General features: G+C 36.0%; 1 protein-coding gene across 1 annotated transcript in view; it reads left to right on the forward strand.

The window, feature by feature from the left end:
* LOC140158976 (DNA-directed RNA polymerase III subunit RPC3-like) overlaps positions 1–21,794 on the forward strand; it is a 153,103-nt gene that overhangs the window by 112,983 nt on the left and 18,326 nt on the right. The window contains exons 10-11 of the mRNA XM_072182278.1: positions 14,846–14,973; positions 15,924–16,159. Of these exons, the coding sequence (XP_072038379.1) occupies positions 14,846–14,973; positions 15,924–16,159 (364 nt within the window). The remainder of the gene's footprint in view (positions 1–14,845; positions 14,974–15,923; positions 16,160–21,794) is intronic.

Genomic DNA, 21,794 nt, shown 5'->3' on the forward strand with positions numbered 1-21,794 from the left:
GATGTCATTTCAATTGCAAAATCTTGAAATTTGAGCTATATAGGCCTATTTAGGCCAAAATGGATGTTGGCAAAAAATTTACATAAAGTTTAAACTCACTATCATTTTTAGTAAGAGCTAAAATAAATATAAGTGGGATTCTTGACTCTCTTACACCTGGGTGGTTACTTTATTTTTGCTTTTAAAAGGTGACGCAAAAATGGTCCCTCAACTATACTGTCCCACCATGGCAAAAGGGCATAACTGTCATTTTTTTAGAAAGAGATTTATTACCTCAGGATGGTCAGTAATAGTTTGGAAAATGAATAATATTTACCTGTCATGCGTGTATATTGAGGGAGGCTTTGGGGGCATGTGCCACCTGGGGTAAAAGGAGGTGGTGGCAAATAGGAGTGGGGGGGGGGGGGGCAAAAGAGGGCGGCAAAAAGAATTACGAAAGAAAAAAGGGTAGAAAAATTGGGAAAAAAAGAGCAAGGTACACCAACATGATGTGGGGAAACAAGTAAAATACAGACTAGACAGTACACAAGGGGGCGGGGGCCAAAAACAGCAAATGTAGGCATTAGAAGTAGCTTAAGTTAGATAACCAAAAATTACCAGTTCCAAGGCTCACAGAAGTGCTTTACCTACAAAAACAACATGGATCGATGGGAATACAATATACACCAGAACAAGTGATGAAAATCACTGTGCACAGTGATTTTGCAAGATCTCAAACATGGTTGTAAGATTTCAAACATGCGATATGTGAACTCACTAGATGTAACTCACAGAAGAATTTTGACAGATGGCAGAATGTTCAAGGTAGAAGATAAAATGACAAGTTACTGTGAAAGGTATGTCTGAAATAATGTGTATCACAGCTGCATTAATGTAACATAACATGAATAATGAGAATAACAACAGTTGTAGTCTTAACAACATACCATGAGTAATGGGACAAGTGATTCCAACATTTGCACATCATAAATTGTAAGTGTTCATCATACATCATCTTCCCAATAAATAATGAGTGCTGTGTGTGTGTCTATCTGTCCTGCTATGTGATTCGCCTCGCTTTGACTTATTGATTCTATCATTTATTTATTCCCACATTTCACAAAAAATAACAAAATACTTATTTATAGTGCGCTACGCACAGGCACAACACCTAGACGTTGATCCACAAGCCTCAGCACACTTACAGGTTTGTCGCTGACCACTACAGCCCCACATCATTCCATAGACTTTCCATAAACCATTGAACAACAAATCAGGGACGTTGCTGCTACAAGAGTGCACACCCTAGACATTCCACAAATAACCTTCGCAACCAGGATCAGCTCCCAGAGTTTCGTACGGGTTACAACGAGACAATTAGCAGTAAGTTCCTTGTCCAGGGGAATTTCAATCTAACTTTTCCACAAGAGCGTTCTAGGGTTCCATTACATCAAAATACCATCACAGAATCGTGGAGGAGATGGTCAAAAGGCCAGTACGGCCAGAGGTAGCCATCCCCTTAAACAGAAAAGTTACCAAACAGAAAGCACAAAAATCAACAATATATATGATGGCAACATTTCAACATTCAAGAGGGTCATCATGCATTTTGAATAGTATGAGGAATGTCCTTCTAATAATAAAATAATTTTAATTTTTTTTGTTATAGCAAATCATTAAAAATTGACATTTAAGGTGGTATTGGCCCGGGTATTGGATGCATTATGGAAGTGCTCTAAGCATGTTTTAAATGGTAGAGCAAAGCACACTTATCAATATGCCTTTTGTTTGAAGCAAATCGGATATACGGTTTTCAAAATATATCAATTTATATTTATTTTGTATCTTATTGTTTTTGTCATTAATCAATAAAGTGAATGAGCCAAAATGACTGGAGAAGTTCATTAACATATAATTTTTGCCAATATATTGCTAAAAATCCATGCATAAATAAATGTTCAGGGTACTTTTATTTTGCATACTTTTGCCTTGAAACTTGGTCAAAGTGTTTCTAATATGTTCTATTGAAGCCGCCCCCTAATTTGCATATTTATGCAAATTAGCTCATTTATTTCTGATTAATTTTGATTTGCCTTGAATAATTATCCCCAGACAGAAATAAACAACACGTTGACAACTTTTTGCGACTCATGTTGATATTAGAAAAGATCAGTGAATTTATTTGCCAAATTGTTTGTTGAAAAAGAAAAGCAGCCCAAATTTGAACAAGTGATTGCTGGTACTTTACTTTTCTGGTGGTTACCTAAAAGTAGCAAAAAGGGGCAAAGCAAGCAAAGCAACTTTGTTTATGTGAATATACCTCATGACGAACTCCAGCGGTGAAAACCTGGAGTAAGTTGACTCATAAAAAGCAAAGCAAAGATAAATATTATGGAGACAACTTAACCCGGTATGAAAATACCTACTTGGTGAGCTCCATTTGTGATTATCTATAGAGCCGCTTGCTCACTAAAATGCCACGGTCTTGGAAAAGCTGAGGCCTTTAAAATATAAAGATAATTGATCAAAGCATGATCTCAATGAAAAAGCAAACATTGAATGGCTGAAACCTTTGTTTTTCAATATAAATACACAGCGTGCTCAAAGCGACTACTGAAGCCGTAATTGATCTTCAGGATGCTTTTTTAAATAACCTGGTTAACTTAAACTAAGAACTATACTACATTAAATATTGAAAAATCGGACAGATAAACTCTCTCTCACAGCACACACCGTCGACGTCCTATACGATAAATATAAATTTAATACTCCGTTGGTGAGCGACGGGCGAGTGGTAGTGAGCGACAGGCGAGTGGTATTTCACTGAACGCAAGAAAAGGAGTTCTATCTGATTGGCTAGCAATCGATCGCTTAGGTCGCTCAGTAGTCAACTACAGACTCATGCATTCAATTCGATTGAAATCGATTATTCTATTATTGACGAAGATAAAGAGCGTGATAGTGTGTCAATAATGTACATTGTATTGCACCTGGTTTTACCAGCATTCCTTTATAAAATAATTTTCTCAAAGAGTTGAATATTATCAAAATTTTTACCCAGGATTTCAAATTTTTACCGCTGAAATTGCAGTTAAACATATCCACAGCAAAATACCGCCCTCACTAATTAGTACATTTAATTTCCAGTTAGTACATTTAAACGAAACCTGTGATTTACGTGACAACAAATAAAATTTTCTTACAATAGAAATATCATATGGGATACTGATATGGTAGGCCGCAACCGCCACAACGTGGAGCTGCTACGCGTAGCTGACTTTTTGTTCCGTGGAGCCAAATTGACCAATCATGTTAGAGTTTTTCATTACTCGGAGGTAAAACTGACCAATCAAGTACGACTTACTCATTACGTGAAGCGAATTTAGTCATTAAGAATTTGCCAGACGAGCTTTACGTAGTTGCAAGAGATCCTCGGTCACGATAGTAATAAAAGTAATTTATGAAAAGTACGAACCGACTTATTATTAAGATGGACATGCACTCACAAGAAACTCATACAGTATTGTACACAACTATATAGCTAGGCAGAGTGGTGGTAAACCATGCACACAATTCTGCGATCTGCAGTGTATCGCCGGAGCTGATTTGTACATCTTGCGCGGGCGTGGCCTGCGAATTCGACCTTCAGCAAACCAGTTCGGATTTACTTTATATACTAGTAGTAGGCCATACATACTGTAGTTACGGTACTGCCCGTTTTCCTATACACAATACTCAGTGCGCTCACCATTGACGCGTGACCTAGTGTATGTTAGAAGTATTATGCCATTGCCTATATGACGTCACTGTGTAAAAAATAACCAGTCAATATTTAAAGTATTCTCTGAAATTCTAGAAAATATAGTTTTGTAACATTTCCTAAATTTTTAGCTAATTTAGGTGTTTGGAAATATTGGTACTTTTGTGTTTTAGGAAGGATATGTAAACGACAGATAACACCAAAAAATATGAACAAATTATTTCTAAACCGTGTTAAGTCTGCAAACCATTATGCTTCTCATTTTCAAGAACGCTGGTTAACAATAAGCAGACTATTGTCTCATTTAAGTAAAACAAAAGCCCAGACAGTATTGTTACCTTTATGTTATTTATACTCATTCACCCAACTGAAACTATAATACCAGCTCATTGTTCATTGCACAGGTAAAACAGACACAAGTGCAGTGTGTATTTAACCAGAGAAGATCTGATGTAACATAGTTGAGCTGTTTTCATTGAGTGTTATCTTGGTTTAATAGCTTTTAATGGGGTTTAAGTCCTTCAAAGGTCGTGGGTGAATTCTACTGTAGACATGACTGCATCATGATTATTTTAAAGTCAACAACATTCAACAATATGATCACGTCGATAGTATGACAGTATCAGTACCGTGGGTGTCAGTGATCCTGGCCTGACACAGTAGACAAACAAACAAACTCGCCACACACATGGCACATGCATGCAAGGTAACATTGACTATACACTAATCAAACAATGGTATTGATCCTGTACAACTGTTTGTGGTTTATTTACATTCGATTCATTTAAAATCCACATAGTAAACATTAATTTTGGCAAGAGTTTTCTCTCTGGAACGATGATGCATCAACTGGCTCCGCGTAATGAAAAGATCTAACATGATTGGTCAATTTAGCTCCGCCGGCGAAAAGTAAGCTACGCGTAGCAGCTCCACGCCAGGCGGTTACGACCAGCCATATACTGATCATGCGAAAATCGTAAAACATAGAATAGAAACAGTGTGGCGGCTCTCAAAATCTCAAATTGTATGCATAGCCTGAGTCGCACGGCCTATCTCGAACAAAATAGCTCAAAATCACCATGCGTAGTTGTTGAAAAACGTGAGGATTTATCGTACTACCACGGCAATTTTTAACACGAAGATATAGGGATGGTGACGGTGTGCAGCACTTCACATAAAGTATCGAGAAGCATTTCCATCAATCACTAATATTGTATATAATTCTGGAAAGTATTTCTGATTTTGTTAATATCTCAAAATCAATATGTTCCCTGCCTTCACCATTAATGGGTGTGGTGGAAAATGTTTTCACCAATCTTCCTCCAATACTTCAACGACAGGGAATGATGCTCTCGTTCACAAGCATTGTACCGAGCAAGCGATACCGTCAGACGTGACTGGACCCCACAGCGCACCAACAAATCATGCCATTGGCCAAAGCTAGTTACCCGGGAAAACTTGACTTTTGATCCGGCCTGAAACTTTCTCTCTGCAGGTGATAAATTGAGTTTCACCACGATATACGCGAAGAAACTGTATTACACAGAAAGTTTGAAGTTAAAATATTTTCTTGTTTTTCTGTTACAGGTTATCAATCATAGTCAGTGAGTGAGCAGTTTCTGTGAAATAGCCTTAAATATGGGAGAAAATGGACAAAATCAGCCATTGTACATTCATTTGCTAGCATGGTCTCTTGAGGACATTAGGCCACATTTTGGGAGGATGCCCTTCCTACACAGGACACTATTCTTGACATCATTATGGCAGATTGATGAGTAACAGAGCATTACATTGCCACAGCAGAGGTGGGTCCATCCAGGAACGATGCATAATGATCTCCTATTGTCAAAGTTATCAGCTCACTCAGCTTATTGTGTCCCAAAGCTTCTTAGCTTAGTCTTTATTAGAAACAGACTCAGCACAACATGTCAAGGGACATGACAATCTTGCCATTTTTCAGATGGATCCCGAGAATTTTCTCCAAGAATTTGTGACCATGGATGAGACCTGGGTCCGTCACTTCCAAGTAACTGAAGATCAGTCAAAGCAGGGGGCCAGTTCCAGCTACTATACTACAGTCCAACCTCTCTGTTATCTGGACCTCTTTTATCCAGATCTCTCTGTTATGCGGCTTTGAAATCTTCATTGGAGAATATGTTTTTGATAATTTGACACCTTAATTCCATGCTCTGAATGTCTAGAATGACATAAAGCACTCAAATGCCATCTATTAGTGCTATTACTCCATGTTGAAATTATCTTTTGTTGTCCCAATTTCAGTACTTGGTCAGTCAATGCAGAATTACATGTAATTCACTTATCCGGATTTTTCATTTATACGGACAATGCTTAGTCCCACCATGGCCGGATAAAAGAGGTTGGACTGTATACCATTTGTGATGTGGATCACTTCCTGGTGATCCAAGATCCTGCCTTACACATAGAAGAGATTCATTTGCAGTGATTGTTGGACCAATTACATTGATTTTCAGTAATGCAATTATCTAAAACTGACTCCTTCAACCTTAGGCCGCAAACTTATCAATCAATCACCCAACTGCAGTATTGTAATAATAATATTATGACATGATTAATGAGAAAACCAAATATTGCATTAGTAAATATAACAACTAATGATTCGGGACATTTAATGAACAGCATTTGTCAGCTTTCATTATATTATGTTTTGTCAATGTTATTAATAATACAGCTGTGTGGGGAAGCTTTTTTTTATTTGGCTATTAAAGTGATGTAGTAAGTAAAAGATTTTATGTGAATGTGATGAAGTAAATGTGGTGCAGGAATCTTACCTCGTGTTCACTAAGGAGCCAAAATGCCAATAGTCTCTTTTCCTGTGGCTCAGTTCATAAACCACCAATTATATCTCAGAAATTTGACTTTAAAAGGGCATTTTGTGATCCACAGCATCATACCCACTTTTCTCAAAAAAAAGTTGAGATTTTAATATCACTGGAAACCTCTGGCTACATAATTTTTGAGTAAATGCATTTTATGAGTTGGAGTTAGAGTTAGAGTTAGAGTTGGAGTTAGAGTTACATTTTAGAGTTCGATTTACAGTTATACATACATACATACATTAAATTCTTATAAGGCGCAATATCCAGTATGATCAAGGCGCCATACAAAATACAACAAATAATACCACATGAAATATAATACAAAGCAAAAATACAAATTCAGATTAAAACAAATGAGTTTTCAAGAGTTTTTGAAAACTGCAATTGAGCCGCACTTCTTACATGCTGCGGAAGTGAGTTCCAAAGTGATGGGCCTGCAACAGAGAAGGCTTGTTCACCTATACATTTCTTACTAAATGGTATTGCAAGAAGAGTCTTGTCTGTTGCAGACCGTAACCGGAGCCGTTGAAGGACGATTTATGTGAGCAAGTAAATTGGCAAGATATTCAGGACCACAGTCATTGAGACATTTGTAAACATGAAGACATATCTTAAATTGAATACGTTTTGTGACCGGTAACCAGTGCAGTTTTTTCAGAAGGGGTGATGGACTATCAAGTCTGGATGCATAGAAGATCAGTTTTGCCGCCGGTTTTGAATGGACTGGAGGCGAACTAGGTCTTGTGAGTTTGCGCCATACAAGAGGGCATTGCCGTAATCAAGACGAGAGAGGAACAATGCTCGGACGACAAGGTGACGTGTGTCCTGGTCAAGATAACGGCATATGCGGCGGATATTGCGTAATTGATAGTTTCCAGATGAAACCAGACTGTTTACTTGTTTACACATTGTTATGTTCGAGTCAAAAATTATTCCAAGGTTTCGGATATTACATGATGGTTCAATATGGATGTCGGCGACCTTTAACTGTACTTTGGGGAGCTTTTGAAGGCTTTGGTATGTCCCGGCTATAAAAAATTCAGTTTTATCATTGTTCAATTTGAGTTTGTTTTGATTCATCCATTCCTTTATTTCGGCGATGCACTGCTCAACACTGCACTACAGTTAGAGTTACATTTTCGAGTTCGATTTAGAGTTAGAGTTACAAGTTGAAGTTAGAGTTGTTTTTTACAGTTAGAGTTGCATCAAATAGGGGGCCTATACTTTGATGTCAGACAGAACTAAAGATCAATCTGGTATTTTCATGTTGAAAATTGCCATAGCTTGTGTAAAATTTCTCATAATTTTTATGTACAAAAAATTTCTTGCAGATTAATTCGTTTAGCAAAGATATCATGAAATTTGAATTTCGTTCTGGTATACCAAAACAAAATTACAACACATTATCTATAGTGCAGTGTAATACACAAAATCATGCATAACTCGCATTCTAACGCAACTGAAATTTTGGGTATAAGGTTTTTTTCTTGGACATCTACTGAAAAATGTCAGTAAAAGAGGATGCTAGGATCACGAAATACTCCCTTTAAATTGGTCAGCATGTATTTTTGTACCCAACATATTCATTAAATTTGATTGATTGATATTTTTATAAGCGATAATTTAAATTGATTGTCTTGGCATGGTAGATGAACAATGAGCATGTTTAGATAAAGATTCTTACTGATTAGGGCATTCAATGAAATATTCAAGAAGGCCAATTCTATTCTGTACAATTTTTTTTATATTTTGAAATGTAGCCTAGCATCATGCTAGTGAATGATTAACCATGAGGCTTTAAAATCTAAATGCAAAGGATAAAATGTCACTCATGAGTGACTAATAAATTGGACCAGACAACACTTTTTATCCTGAACCAACACCCATCACCCTGTAAGATACACAGAAAATCCTAATGGTGATCGACTGTGAAAAATCAAGCTCATTTTCATGGAAAATATTGGCCATTAGCCCATTTAAAAGTTCTTTCAGCAAAATTCAGTAGGAATACAGGTATCTTTTACCTAATTATATTTTCTTGTTATTTGCATTTAGGGGGTCATAATTTGGTAGTATTTTGCTTTATATTTGTATTTTGTTTATTGCTGTAATTTTCCAATTTTTCACAGTAACTGCCATCTTAACTTTCAGCAATCATGTCAATGGTTTTTCTTCAGTTTATGGCAGAGAAGAATGGCAGTTGATTACATTTTGACAGCGGGCACAGCATAAATCCAGAAGTGGGTTTCTGATTGGCTGATTTAATTGTTTGACAATCATTACAACAGACTGATAATTTGATTGGCTAATTACGAGTCAAAACATTGGACGGCGCAGATTGGCGCTCTTGAAGGGGACACAAAGCTCTGCGTATGTGGCTTATTAACAGGGCGCTCGCATGAATCTGAGCAAGGGATTGCTGTTCTTCTTTGAAACCAAGTGTAGATATACTTAATTACTTATAGTATTTTTCATATTTACTGGTATTTTCAATATCTGTAAAATTATGGAAAACAAGTGAGTCCAGCTAATCCAAGTTCCGGCTATATTTAAATGAACCATTATGCAGGACTCATTTTTTCCAAAACTTTTTTGAATTTTCAAACCTTTATTTCTAGTTGTACTTTACATGGCCTTTAAGCAGCAGAGTTCCTTTTAAGCATATTATGCTTATTGTTAGCATTTGCAAACTTGGGTGGGCGTAATAATATCCTGTTGTTGCCGACTATGGGCAAATCATGTGAGACACTGATCAGTGACACTGCATCATTATTATATGCACTGGGCGCTTTATAGTTAAAGTTTGTAAAAAGAATCGTGCTTCCAATTTCAATGTGTGTGTTTATTATATATTCACAGTAGAGATTAGCATGATTAGCAGTATTAGCTAAATGACATGAAAAGCTTTAAAGGGGGGATAACCCTATTGGTTTAGGATATGGATTGTCTTCAAACTAAATACATACTATATAAAATTTTATTTGAGGAAAAGCAGTGATTTTATGTCAATATATAGTTCACTTACATCACAGATATTGGAATTATAGAAAGCATGCACATAGCAAAAATATCACCTCATTGATCCTAAAGGAGTATCAGTCCCGGTAGCCTTTGTATTGGGCACATAACATGAATTTCCACTTATATTTCTCAACCCAAAGGCTAAGAGCAAAATTGTACAATTGATTTGTTTGGAGTTATAAAGGTATTCATTGCTTCACACCTTTCCAATATTAGACTTCTAACTGATATATAACTGTTCATACTTTGCCTAGCATCTTTTCATCTTGAAGGAGCAAGCCCAACTTGCATCATAGACAGTAGAGAGATTTCTCTGTAGAGAGATTTATGCTTGCATTTACTATTGGATACTCTCTGAGGGAGCCCAATAGTGCAGTAATTTGTGCCTGCAGCGGCTGGTGCCATGCATTGGAAGTTACAACAAGCCAGTTCTAACTGTTATGACTTTGCCTAGCATTTACTAAATGTTTTTTCTTTTTTCAAAACAGGAGAAAAGAATTTTCATATTGGTCAGTTAATCTTTGTAACTAAAATAATTATTATAAAAGGGATGAGAAAAAGAAGGGTAAAAGAGAAGAAATGTTTGACTACACCGTCCACATGTCCACCATTGTCATAGAGGACAAATTAATTTCTAAAGACAGGTCCAATATTTTCAATGGCTGTGGCGTAGATTTCTTTTTGACATTGGGGGGATGGGGTTTGAAAAAATCTTAAAGGGACCATTGAAAGAAAATATGATTTGGTATCAAAATAAAGCCCATAAAATATAGAATCAATATCTAAAACAATTGAAGAACTAACTATTTTAGAAATAAAAATACAATGAAAACAACGTACTCGATTTACCCCCTTCCGACGCTACATCGCACGTCCTTTATCAAAAGTAGAAAACTGGGCACATCCCTGATGACGCCATTGTGGTTACGCGTTTTGTGTTATGCTGACATTTTTGCCGGGATAATTTGACATCAGCGATCGTGATCTGAATATCAGATGCAATAATCATGGTAATACAACCACTTATAATTATTTAAAGGTCAAGTAAAAACAAAATTCCAGTTGATTGTTCACATGTTATCAAAAAGAGGAAGTGGAGGGCCTTTTTATTTATCATTTATTAGTTATTTTTTACAACGCAAATGGATCATTTAGGCCTATGTATTATTCCCGGACATTATTACTAGTTGTGTAATTTGTAGAGGAGGATGATAGGATCGAGGCTCTTGTTATTTGATGGTTCTCTGAGAGGACGATTAAAACAAAGCCTCTAAATTGAAATGCTTATTGGACAGAAGCAAATCTAAATTATTATTAACGTTTGAAACATTTAAAAAAAGAAGTTTTCCCTTATAATAAAAGAAAATAGCATTAAACAGACTCCCTCAATTGCAATGCCTTGCAAAAGGAAGCGGACGGGGACGATCAATTGTTTTTTTTATCATCATCAAGCATATGCAGCTTATTATTTTACTTATTCATAAATTCAACCCCCGGTCAACATGACCATGATTCCGATGACTTTATGTAGGCCCTATGGCATATATAAAACCATAAAACTAATTATGAGTATGCCTATAGGCCTATGATATAGTGACGATGTTGAGGGGAATATCGCCAAGATTTGTCGCAACACATAAATTGCAGATGATGTGCCGGCGCGAGCACCTCCCATGGGCATTATTATTATAGGCCTATGTTTTTTTCCGTAGGACCTACCTTAAAAGATATTCAAGAGATGATTATTTTTTTCAAACCCTGACAATTGGTATAAAAAAGCTTTTTCTTCCATAAGTTAACTTTCAAAAGTGCTTATTTTCATACCCCAAACAATGCAAAGTAGGCCTAGGCCCTTTTATTTTGCAAATTTATTCCCCTATAGGCCTACCATGTGTTATACGGGAGACTTGCCAATATTATTTGAGCCGTTGGCACTGGGGCAGTAGCTGAACGGCAGATGAAGAAGTTGGTTCAGAAGAACATGACATGCAAGCTGTTCTTGAAATAAATTACGAGGAGCGCTTATAAACATACATAGGCCTTCAAAAAGCCTATAGGGCCTATGCTACAAACATCAAATGGGAAATATTATAGGCCTACACTAATTATTTTAATCCATGGATGGTTAGGACCGGGTAGGCCTAGGCTATGCTAAATTGATGTCAGTCATTTCTAAAAACGAAATATCCATCCAGGCGCGCTGTATTTTAAAAGATTTAGGCCTACCCAATCAACATAAACTTTGTAACTGTAGGCCTACCGGTACCTTTGATAAAACGCTCGGACACTTTGCACTTTCAAGTAGGCCTATCAGTTAGACTACTCCGTAGTCCACTAGCCCATTGTCATGATTGTGCATGCTCTGGATATTGCATTTAAGCTTAAAACTCCGATTTGATTAATTTGTGCACAATTGATAGATTTTCACAACTGATCATCTTTTCAGTCACCGTACTCCCTCTGTATGTTAGCTTCCCAAGTGATTTTAACTCGTAATCATGGTAATAAATTGTTCAGTATTGAAGTTCTATTATAGTTATGCCATTTTTATATGTTGAATTCAATAATATAAGCCTACGTATACTTTACTTTTACTGTCACAAATATAATTATATAAACTTTTTCATAACCATTTTATACTAGTATTTTGATGTAACATTATATCAGTATAATTTCGAGTTCAACTGAATGCGTTCATCATGATTAATAACGTATTTTTATTTATCAAAAATAGACTATGGCATAGTCGAAGTATCAGTGGGAGTTGAGATTGGATTAGGCCTATAAGCATTTCCATAACGTAAACTAAAGGCTGAAAGTAAATATTGTTCATTTGATTGTTTGGAGTGCCCTTTATATCTTCCTCTCGTGGTTCTTTATCTTCAAATTTGTTTCTAATTTTTCATATGCTTTTAAAAATAAATAGAAAATCAATTTCGGCTTTTATATAATAACGCCTTTTCCCAGATCTCGGAAGGTTCAAAGCGCTGTAATTTCGCTGCCATGGTACTTATCACAATCAGATCGCATCATCTAGGCTGGATGCTGCCGAACCTGTCGCAAATCTAGCCGCACTTGGATTGTAACATCCACCAATTATCTTTTCAGCTCCCCAAATTTCATTGGGTGAAGGAAGATTTTGATAACCAAACAACTAATCACCCATTTTTGAGAAGCAGGAGGAAACTGGAGATCCCGAAGAAAATCTGCGTGATCGAGTTCACATGAGTCTTTGGGCGCCAGGGCTTGAAGTTAATTAAGGCCGTATAAAATTAATGTTTTGGTTCTCGCCCCTCCCTCCTCAATTTCTGGGATTTGTCAGATTTTTATTTTTTAGATTTTTCAATTATTTTAGACTTTGGAATGATTTATGAATTTTTCATACATAGGCCTATAAATAAGTTTATTAGAGAACAAGAACCACTTCCAAGTCTTTTTGTGGTAGGGCCTACTCTAGGGGGTTTATCCCTCAGAATCTCACTTTTGAAAAAAAAAAAAGTGCGTCATCGTTTCCTCAAGCAGTTGGAAAAGACCGAAAACTGCAGACAATGCTGATTTTACACTGAAAAAAAACACACCTCCCTCCCTCATCATTTCATGAAAATCCTCTGGACGAGAACCAAAATATTAATTTTATACGGCCGCATCGCCCGGGAGGTAGGCTAATTAGGCATAAAGAAATTAAGTCGCATGTCATGGACTAATCCGAAACATCATTGCCTTCTCTTTCCTATCCTCACCAGATATTTCAGAGGAAATATTAGTAAAGAGTTGCTATATCAGAATGTCTCAGTCAAAACGTATACTCTCTTGCAAACGCCAATCAGCTAGCACTGACAGCTTTGACTTTGTCACCGGCCGGCTTTGTCAATATGAAGGCCTAGGCCTAACTTACTTATGTTTCCCCGTTGTTGGCCAATTTTGTAGGCCTAGCTAGAATTTATATATAGGCCTATCATAGAAGTCATTGTAGCTTTGTAATTTATATTATAATATCCTTTTTAATATACTTGTTAGGCCTAAAAGGCACATAAAAATTCATTGCTGTAAACACGTTATGCGTTGGTTTAGGACCAAGTCTGGACTATGCAGTGTTGCCATGCAGCGGAAAGGATAACCACTTTGACGTCACAGGGGTTGCCACGTATCTCTGCACATATGAATTGGGCGGAACGACGCGACATTGGGCGCTTTGTCTTTATTTGCTGATTTGGGGGTAAAATAAAGGAAAATTATGCGTTTATCATTTTAGAAATGGATTCTATATGTTATTAGCTTTATTTTGATACCAAATATGTTTTTCTTTCAATGGTCCCTTTAAAGCATAGTGAATCCAGCACCTTTTGGCAACAAAATAAGTTTTTGGTACAAATGCGCGCAAAGCGCACAAAATTTTTTTTGCTATTTTGAAGCTAAACTGATGAAATATGGTGCAAAAGTGGAATAAATGCGCGTGAAGCGCGCGAAAATTTGCACTTTTGGGGCTGAAATGGGCAAATATGAGGTTAATTTGGTCAGAAACCCATATTCGGTGTCAACATTGGGGGATGATTGTATGGACCATCCCCTCCTGGCAAAATATTATAAATCCCCCATCCCCGGGATCTACGCCTACGCTCAATGGTGACACTTTTTGCGCAAAAAAATGTGTTAATTTTTTCACCCCTGAAATTCACTTTTTCCTGTAATGCCCTCACCAGAAATAAATTTCTGGTGCGGCCACTGAACATCTTTTCTTGTATTAAGTGAAATATTGGATGCCTGTGATTGGATGTGCTTGTCCCATCTAAGTGACCCAATAGTATTGCTTACATAGATTGATAGTAGTGCATTTCCATGTTTGGTTGCCCCCATTGATTTTCAGTGTTCTAGGTTTACATCACAATCAATGCAATGGAACAGTGTGATTAGTGTGATGGTTAACTCTCTTCACGCGGGTGTCAACTGCAGACGACATGTTTAAAAAAAATATCAAAATTCAAAAATTTCAGAAATGTAACTTTTCATGACCATATTTAGAATCAGCATGATAAATGCATTAAAATGAGTACAAACAAGCCTAGTATTGGTACCGTAGATCTTAAGATAGCTCTTGATATTTTGAGAAAATATCTCAGGACTTCAACTTTTTCCGTTGAAGCGCATGGCTAGCATGCAGAGCATTAAGTGCTGTGAGTGCACATTGCAATTTCAAAAATGTGGTATTCCTTAACTTGAAGTGTACTAGATTTACAGAAAGCATCCCAAGCAATATGTACAGCCACTGTAGAGTCAATAGTCCAGGAAAGGTTTGGCTCCAAGAGTTTTCGCATCTTCAAGACACTGCTGATTAAAAAGCATCTGGAACAAAAACAGGTTTGTGTAAAGTGCTATGCAATAATTATGATGGGGAAAGGGGAAATTTGTTGATTTAATCTTTCTTTATTCTGAGTGACTTTTTCAATACATACATACTGGTCTCTCAAGAGGAGGCCTAGGTAAAATAATGTTACAAACAAGGCAAGTAGTCTGTGGTCAAATGGTGTGGGGGTAGCAATATTTTGGCACACATTTATGGGGCACCTTTTCAATTAATGCACAATAAAAAGGTATAGATAACCAATACAGAAACATTCAAATACCGTAAAACCCCGTCTACAAGCATATATAGTGTTTTTTATAAAAGCTTAATTAATTCGAAGCAAGCGTTAATATACCAATACAATAGATTGGTCTTAAATTAATACTTGTTTGTATATGCTTGGATCCGTAATTTATTTGCTCAAACTCCATAATGGCGACTGGATTAATGTAGCTTTCATCAGAACCACACTATATGCTTGTAGACAGGGTTTTACGGTATGCCACAAATTTCCTGCTCACTATGCTCGATTCATATATCTAGACCATTACGGTTTGCAAATTAGGTTTAAAAATTTTGCCTTGTGCTAAATGAGAAATGCCTTGCTAGTATGCAAAGAGGGGGCAAGCAATTTTTGGCATGCTGTTCAAGCATTTTAGCCCACATACAGACATCTATGTGACCATCCACGACTAACCCAGTGTAATGTTGTGGTTTTGAGTATCCTAGATTATTAAACAGTTGAAATCTACTGAAAAGAAACTTACAAATGGTAATTTATCACTTGTCATAGCTGCTTGGGAAATAGGTGCTCAAAAATCAAGTTCACCCTTTTAAAAATGCTTTTGTTTTCTATTGATTTCTATTGACTTTACACTGGATTTGTGGTGGATGTTCACATATATATATTTTCATATTTTTGCTGATAAACCATTTTGTACTTTTGTCACTCAACAAAATTTAGGTTGAAGAATTTGCCTTGATACCTGCCAAAGAAGCCAAGGAGCTCCTGTATAAACTGTTTGCTGAACACATTGTCACTGTCCAGGAGATACCTCGCACTCCGGATCATGCACCATCAAGAACATTTTATCTTTTTACTGTCAACATCAGTCAAGTCAGCAGGATGATGCTAGAAAGGTGCTATAAAACTTTGGCAAATTTGATGTCTAGAAGAGATTATGAAACCAAAGAAAACAGGTAAGAAAATGTTACATTGTCAATAAAGACAAGCTAGGCATACTTTTTAATTCCCCAACTCAGACAAACTGTATGGCTAACTCCCAAACCTCAACCTTGTACCATTCCTGTCATCATTTCCCATTGACACTTCCAGGCCGAACTAGCACCAAACCAACAAGTTTATTTGGTGGGATAAGAGAGTGATCAGTTTTGTGACTTTCCACCGGTGCATGTCAAAGTCAATGTATAGTTTATGCTATCTACAGCCTATCGTTACAGAGATTTTTGTCAAAATCAGAGCAAGTTGAAATTTTTTCCCTGTACAACCAAAATGTGTCATTTTACCCAAAAATGAGGTTTTTGTAGAATAACCCTATAACAATAGGTTGTAGATTGCACAAACTATACATTTTTTAAATCCTTGTGATCAGACAAATAATTTGGTGCATCTGTCGACAAGATTGTAACATTTTCACATTTTTACCCCTGTGTGACCTTTTGTGACCTCGAGAGGTCACAAGGGGTCAAATATGAAATGGCTCCACATCTTAAAAAAACTTTAGACAATATACTTCATGTGTGGACATTCTCATGCTTTTATCACAAAGTGCACATTGATTCAGCTTAGCAGCTATACTAGTAGTAGGATGATATGCTTGAGATCTGCCAGAGAGCCATGAAATGAAAAATATGAAACCATTATTAAAACAATATGTCAACAGTTTTATATTAAATAAATAATAACCAAGTAAATTGAAAGATTTTAAAGAGATGCTATATATATTTCTCTTCTCAAATTCACTGTCTAGAAGAGGTTAGGAAACCAAAAAAATCAGGTCAGAATTGTTTATGTAGTCGCCTAACATATGTTCAATATATCAGTTAAGTTAGCGAGGATGATATCTATTAGGTGCTACAAATCCGTGGTTGATTTGATATCTGGAAGGGATTATGAAATCAAAGAAAACGGGTGCCCTCTGTGCCATATCGGATTAACCTAAATAACCCTACTAAATACCAGAAAGTACAGCAGCTAGCAGACATAGAGAGATACTGCAAAACTTAAGCAAGTCGGAAGTCTAGGGGTATATGAAATTAAAGTAAAAGGAAAAGTTGCTTTGAATATTGTATGTTGTATATTGAAATAAGGGTGAATTTAGTGAAGACTCAACTGTCAATCCCTTTGAAGTAAGAACTGACCGACTTTCACTATACCTTTATTGTTTATCTGTAATTAAAAATACACTTAGATGTGTATCAAAAAACAAAATTGCAAGTTTTAATAAGTCTTTGATAATTCATGTTATCTGTCCTGTCAACAAGGCATAAATTTTGTAACCCAAATGCAAGTAAATAGGCTAATGTTTTAAAATAAGAACATTGAGTGTTTGATGTCGCCGGCCGGTCGCAATATTCACATTATGAATCAAGGATATGGAGTAAAATGACATCCGCAATCACATCATTTAGTGTTTACCTTGAAACATTATGATATGGAAAAAGGGTATGATACAAAATAAGGAGCAAACATGCAGGATTCAGTGGCGTAGCGTCATAGGGGCATGGGGGGCATGTGCCGTGTCAATCGATCTCAAATTTTAAAAATCCCATAGGAAAATGGCGAAAAATGGCTTGTGCCCCCAACCAGACCCCGTGCCCCCAATCATGGTCGGTGCCCCCCAATATGATGACCCACGCTTCGCCACTGGCAGGATTATTGTACACACAGTTCTTATTGCTTTTATAATGGGGGGGAGGTTCTTGGTGGAAAGATGGTTATGGCAGATTGGGGTGCATTTTTAGGTTTTTTGGTGTAACTTTGGCTTCTTTAATTTCCTGAATACTGGTTTAGAGATGGGGTGGCTTTTTCCTAGAATTGAATGAATTTACCGTGGTTTTGAAACAAAATAACTACAAATTAGTAATTTTCTGGTTTCACTTAAATTGTGAAAGTTGAGATATTGGGTCTCCTTTTGGGATCCCAGCTGTACGTCTCTGCCCAATCCAAAATGAAGACCCCCTCCCCCACTGCCGGTTATAATTTATTTCAAACTGAACACTGCAGCAGCCAAGCCTGTAGATATGATATGTACACCAAACTGAGGATGATGATGTTGTTGTTGCAAATTTGAAACCTGTCACCAAATTCACTAAAACATGAAATTTATCATCAGTTTCATTAAAGAGAAAAAAAAATGTTATAAATAATAAATTTAATATTATGAAAGAATGATGAGTTAACAAAGTATGTGATTTGAAGGAGAAAAATTGCATATTTTGCCATAAATTCCCTGCAGCTAGCATATGTGATGCGATCAAGCAAAATCAGTCGGAACTCGGATATATTGATTTTGAGATATAGCCAAACAAAGGAACTATTTCTTTTTGTTTCCCTTTGTTTTGAAATCTCTTTAATTGCTGATATCTTTGGAACTGGTTGTTCAATTTCAATGGGGTTTTCTGCAACATCCTGCTCTGTAAATGATATTTACTATGCTATAAGAAACTGAAAATTTAATATTTCCGAGTTCCAACTGATTTTGCTTGATCGCATCACATATTAGTCTAATAAACCGTTCTATTGACTCACATGTAAGTGATATTGTATGACAAATTTCTCCACATTTCAGACAAAGTGCTACTATAGTTCATATACCTTCCTCGAGTCAGTAAAGTAAAACCAAATTTTGAGATTTGAGATTTATGCTAGTTGGATTCCTTGCATTATTTCCTTTCTGAAAATGTATACTTTTATATACTTCTCATCAGTATATTTAGAGATACAATGAAAAACAATATCTAAATTGCTGACTCGAGAAAAGTATACAGACTATACTGTTTAGTTATGATATATTAGTGGTATTCAATTTTCTTTGTTCTGAACTCCGGTTTCTTTCACTCCCAGTTTGTTTCAAGCAGATACACATTAAACCTATAAAGGATTAAAATAAATTGTTATGTCTCAAAGCCACCGCGCGTGATCGTTTTTCTTAGCGCATCCATGCCAGCTGTAACAATTTTTTATTTCCTTTTTTGTTTTTTTGTCATAAAGTCAAATAAATTTGGAAGGAAAGATTCTTGATTCGATACTCACATTGCTTAGGTATAAAACAAGTGACATTTGTACTTCAGTAGTGCAAATCAACCACAATTTTATGCTGCATACTTTTGAACACTCGAAACTGATATCTTAATTCAAAATTAAGTTTTAAAAAATCTTTAAGGGATCTGGGATGAGCGTTTACGACAGTTTTTGTGGGACATGAGAGCACATCAGACATATCGATTGCATTCTGAATATGAAGAATGTCATTCTGATATCAAATAATTTTCATTTTTTGAAATTCACATTATAATACAAATTTTATGACAAATTATTAAAATTTGATATTTTTCACATTTTGATATATAACAGTCCTCAAAGTAAATTTTATAAATCTAATGATATATTCTTAAAGTGTATGTAGCTGGGAGGAAAAGCCGACAATCAATTGAAAAATTTGACCTTTCATATTGAAGATATGCATTTTTTTCCCCAAAAAGACCTAATTTTTTTTGGTGTTTTAGGGAAAATATCCACATCTTCAATACAAAAGGTCAAAATTTTCAATTGATCGTCGGCTTTTCATTCCACCTACATATACTTTAACTTAAGTATAAATCATCAGATTTATAAAGTTTACTTTAGTACTGTTAAATATCAAAAATATCAATTTTTAATCATTTGCCATAAAATGTGTATTACATTGCTAATTTAAAAAATCTAAATTATTTGATATCAGAAGGACATTCTTCATATTCAGAATGCAATTCGATATGTCTGATGTGCTCTAATGTCCCACAATAAATACTGTCCAAACGTTCATTCTTAAAAAAGAAACACATTCCGCAATCATTTTTAAAACTGCCATGAGCTTTGAGACCTAATATTTTTTTGTGTAGCCTTTACAGGTCAAATATGTTTTGAGGCATACATTGAAATTAACCTTGAAAACTGGGGAAGTTAAACCTCCTCATGCGGAAATTTTGCCGCAAGATAGTATTCCATTTTCTAATATTTTGTGTGATATATAAACACAGTCACTCTATAAGTTCAGGTAATGATTGTATTTGAAATGAATGCACAAAATTGCCATACTAATCTGGCTTAAAATTCAATTGGCTAAAACAAACCCAAATGATTGATAGCCATTGCTTACTGCATTGACTGCAAAGCAAGTCAGACATAAAATAGTTTTTCAATGTGTCAAAAGAAAAAAAAAAGAATATGCTTGGCGAATTGTAATATAAATTGAGCAGATTACAATATTTTTACCAAAAAAACAGACCTTCAAAAAAGGGCAAATTTTCAAGTTTTTACAGAAAAAAGTGAACCTTTATTCCAGATTAGCATTGGGCTACAGCTGTGGTCTTGTTTAAAGTGCACGAGATGAGAATCAAAGAAACAGTTTCCAGTGTAACCAGTGCTTAATTTCTAAAAATAACACAATGGTATCTTGTCAGTGCAGTGGTGAGATTCAAAGAAAGTTAAATGTTCATGAGCAGTGCTCATTAGCCTGTAAGTGGCACTTACAACCTGTAAGTGCCACTTTACCTTAACTTCAACTTAACCTGTAACATGCGCATATTTTGGGGTTTGGAGGCCAGCCCCGGGTAAAAGCAGGGGCGTGGCGAAAATGAAGGCGGCGGAAGAAGAAGGGGCAAAAACAGGGCGGCAAAAAACGAGGGGCGGCAAAAAGAATTAGTAAATAAAAAGGGCTGAAAAATTTGATAAAGCATAAATTTTTTTGAAAAAATGGTACTATACATCAAAATGTGCTGCTTTTAGGGCGCTAGCGACTGAAACCCTTTGCCACTGTGTAACTTAACTTCAACTTATGGTGGTACTGCACCCCCTGATAAGTTTTGTGACTAATTTTTCATTTGTCTCAAAAACTAACTTAACACTTGTAACAAAAGTTATGTGTATTATAGGGGGCAAGAAATCCAATTACTTCACTGAAATTTCAGTGATTCAAGACAAGTGGTTCATTATATATGTTAAAGAAATGAGGTACATTCTAGCGGTACCTCTTTTCTTATCATAAATAACGTATCGCTTGTCTTGAGTCACTGAAATTCCAGTGTAGTAACTGGATTCCTTGCCCATAAATATACATAACTTTGGTTACCAGTGTGTTATTATTTTTTGAGAAAAATGCAAAAATATTTGCAAATTTGTCAAGGGGTGTAGTACCACCTTAACCGGTAAGTGCCACTTTATTTCTAAAAATAACAGCATATTGCTGCACAACATACTGCCAATTAGTTCTTATTAATATTTAACAACCTCGAAAGGCAACAAACACTTAACATTGGAACTCTTCTCTTTTCAAAAATATTTTTGTAGCATTTTGGAAAGCTTCTTGTATGTATGATAGTATGCAACATCCATAAAGCCGTTTAAATTAGTTTTCCTTGCGTTGCACTTGGACCGAGTGAGATCACACAAACCCATTGCAATAACAACTAGACCATTATGACTTGACTTACACTTGTAGTTGTAGCGGCAATGATGTGACGATTTGAAGATTGTCAATATTATTTGAAAGTAAAGAGTTTGTGTGGTTTGTGAGTTGAGCTCACTAGGAAATGTCAAGAATATTGAGAACTA

Source organism: Amphiura filiformis, chromosome 8 (assembly GCF_039555335.1).
Source record: "Amphiura filiformis chromosome 8, Afil_fr2py, whole genome shotgun sequence".
Classification (NCBI taxonomy): Eukaryota; Metazoa; Echinodermata; class Ophiuroidea; order Amphilepidida; family Amphiuridae; genus Amphiura; species Amphiura filiformis.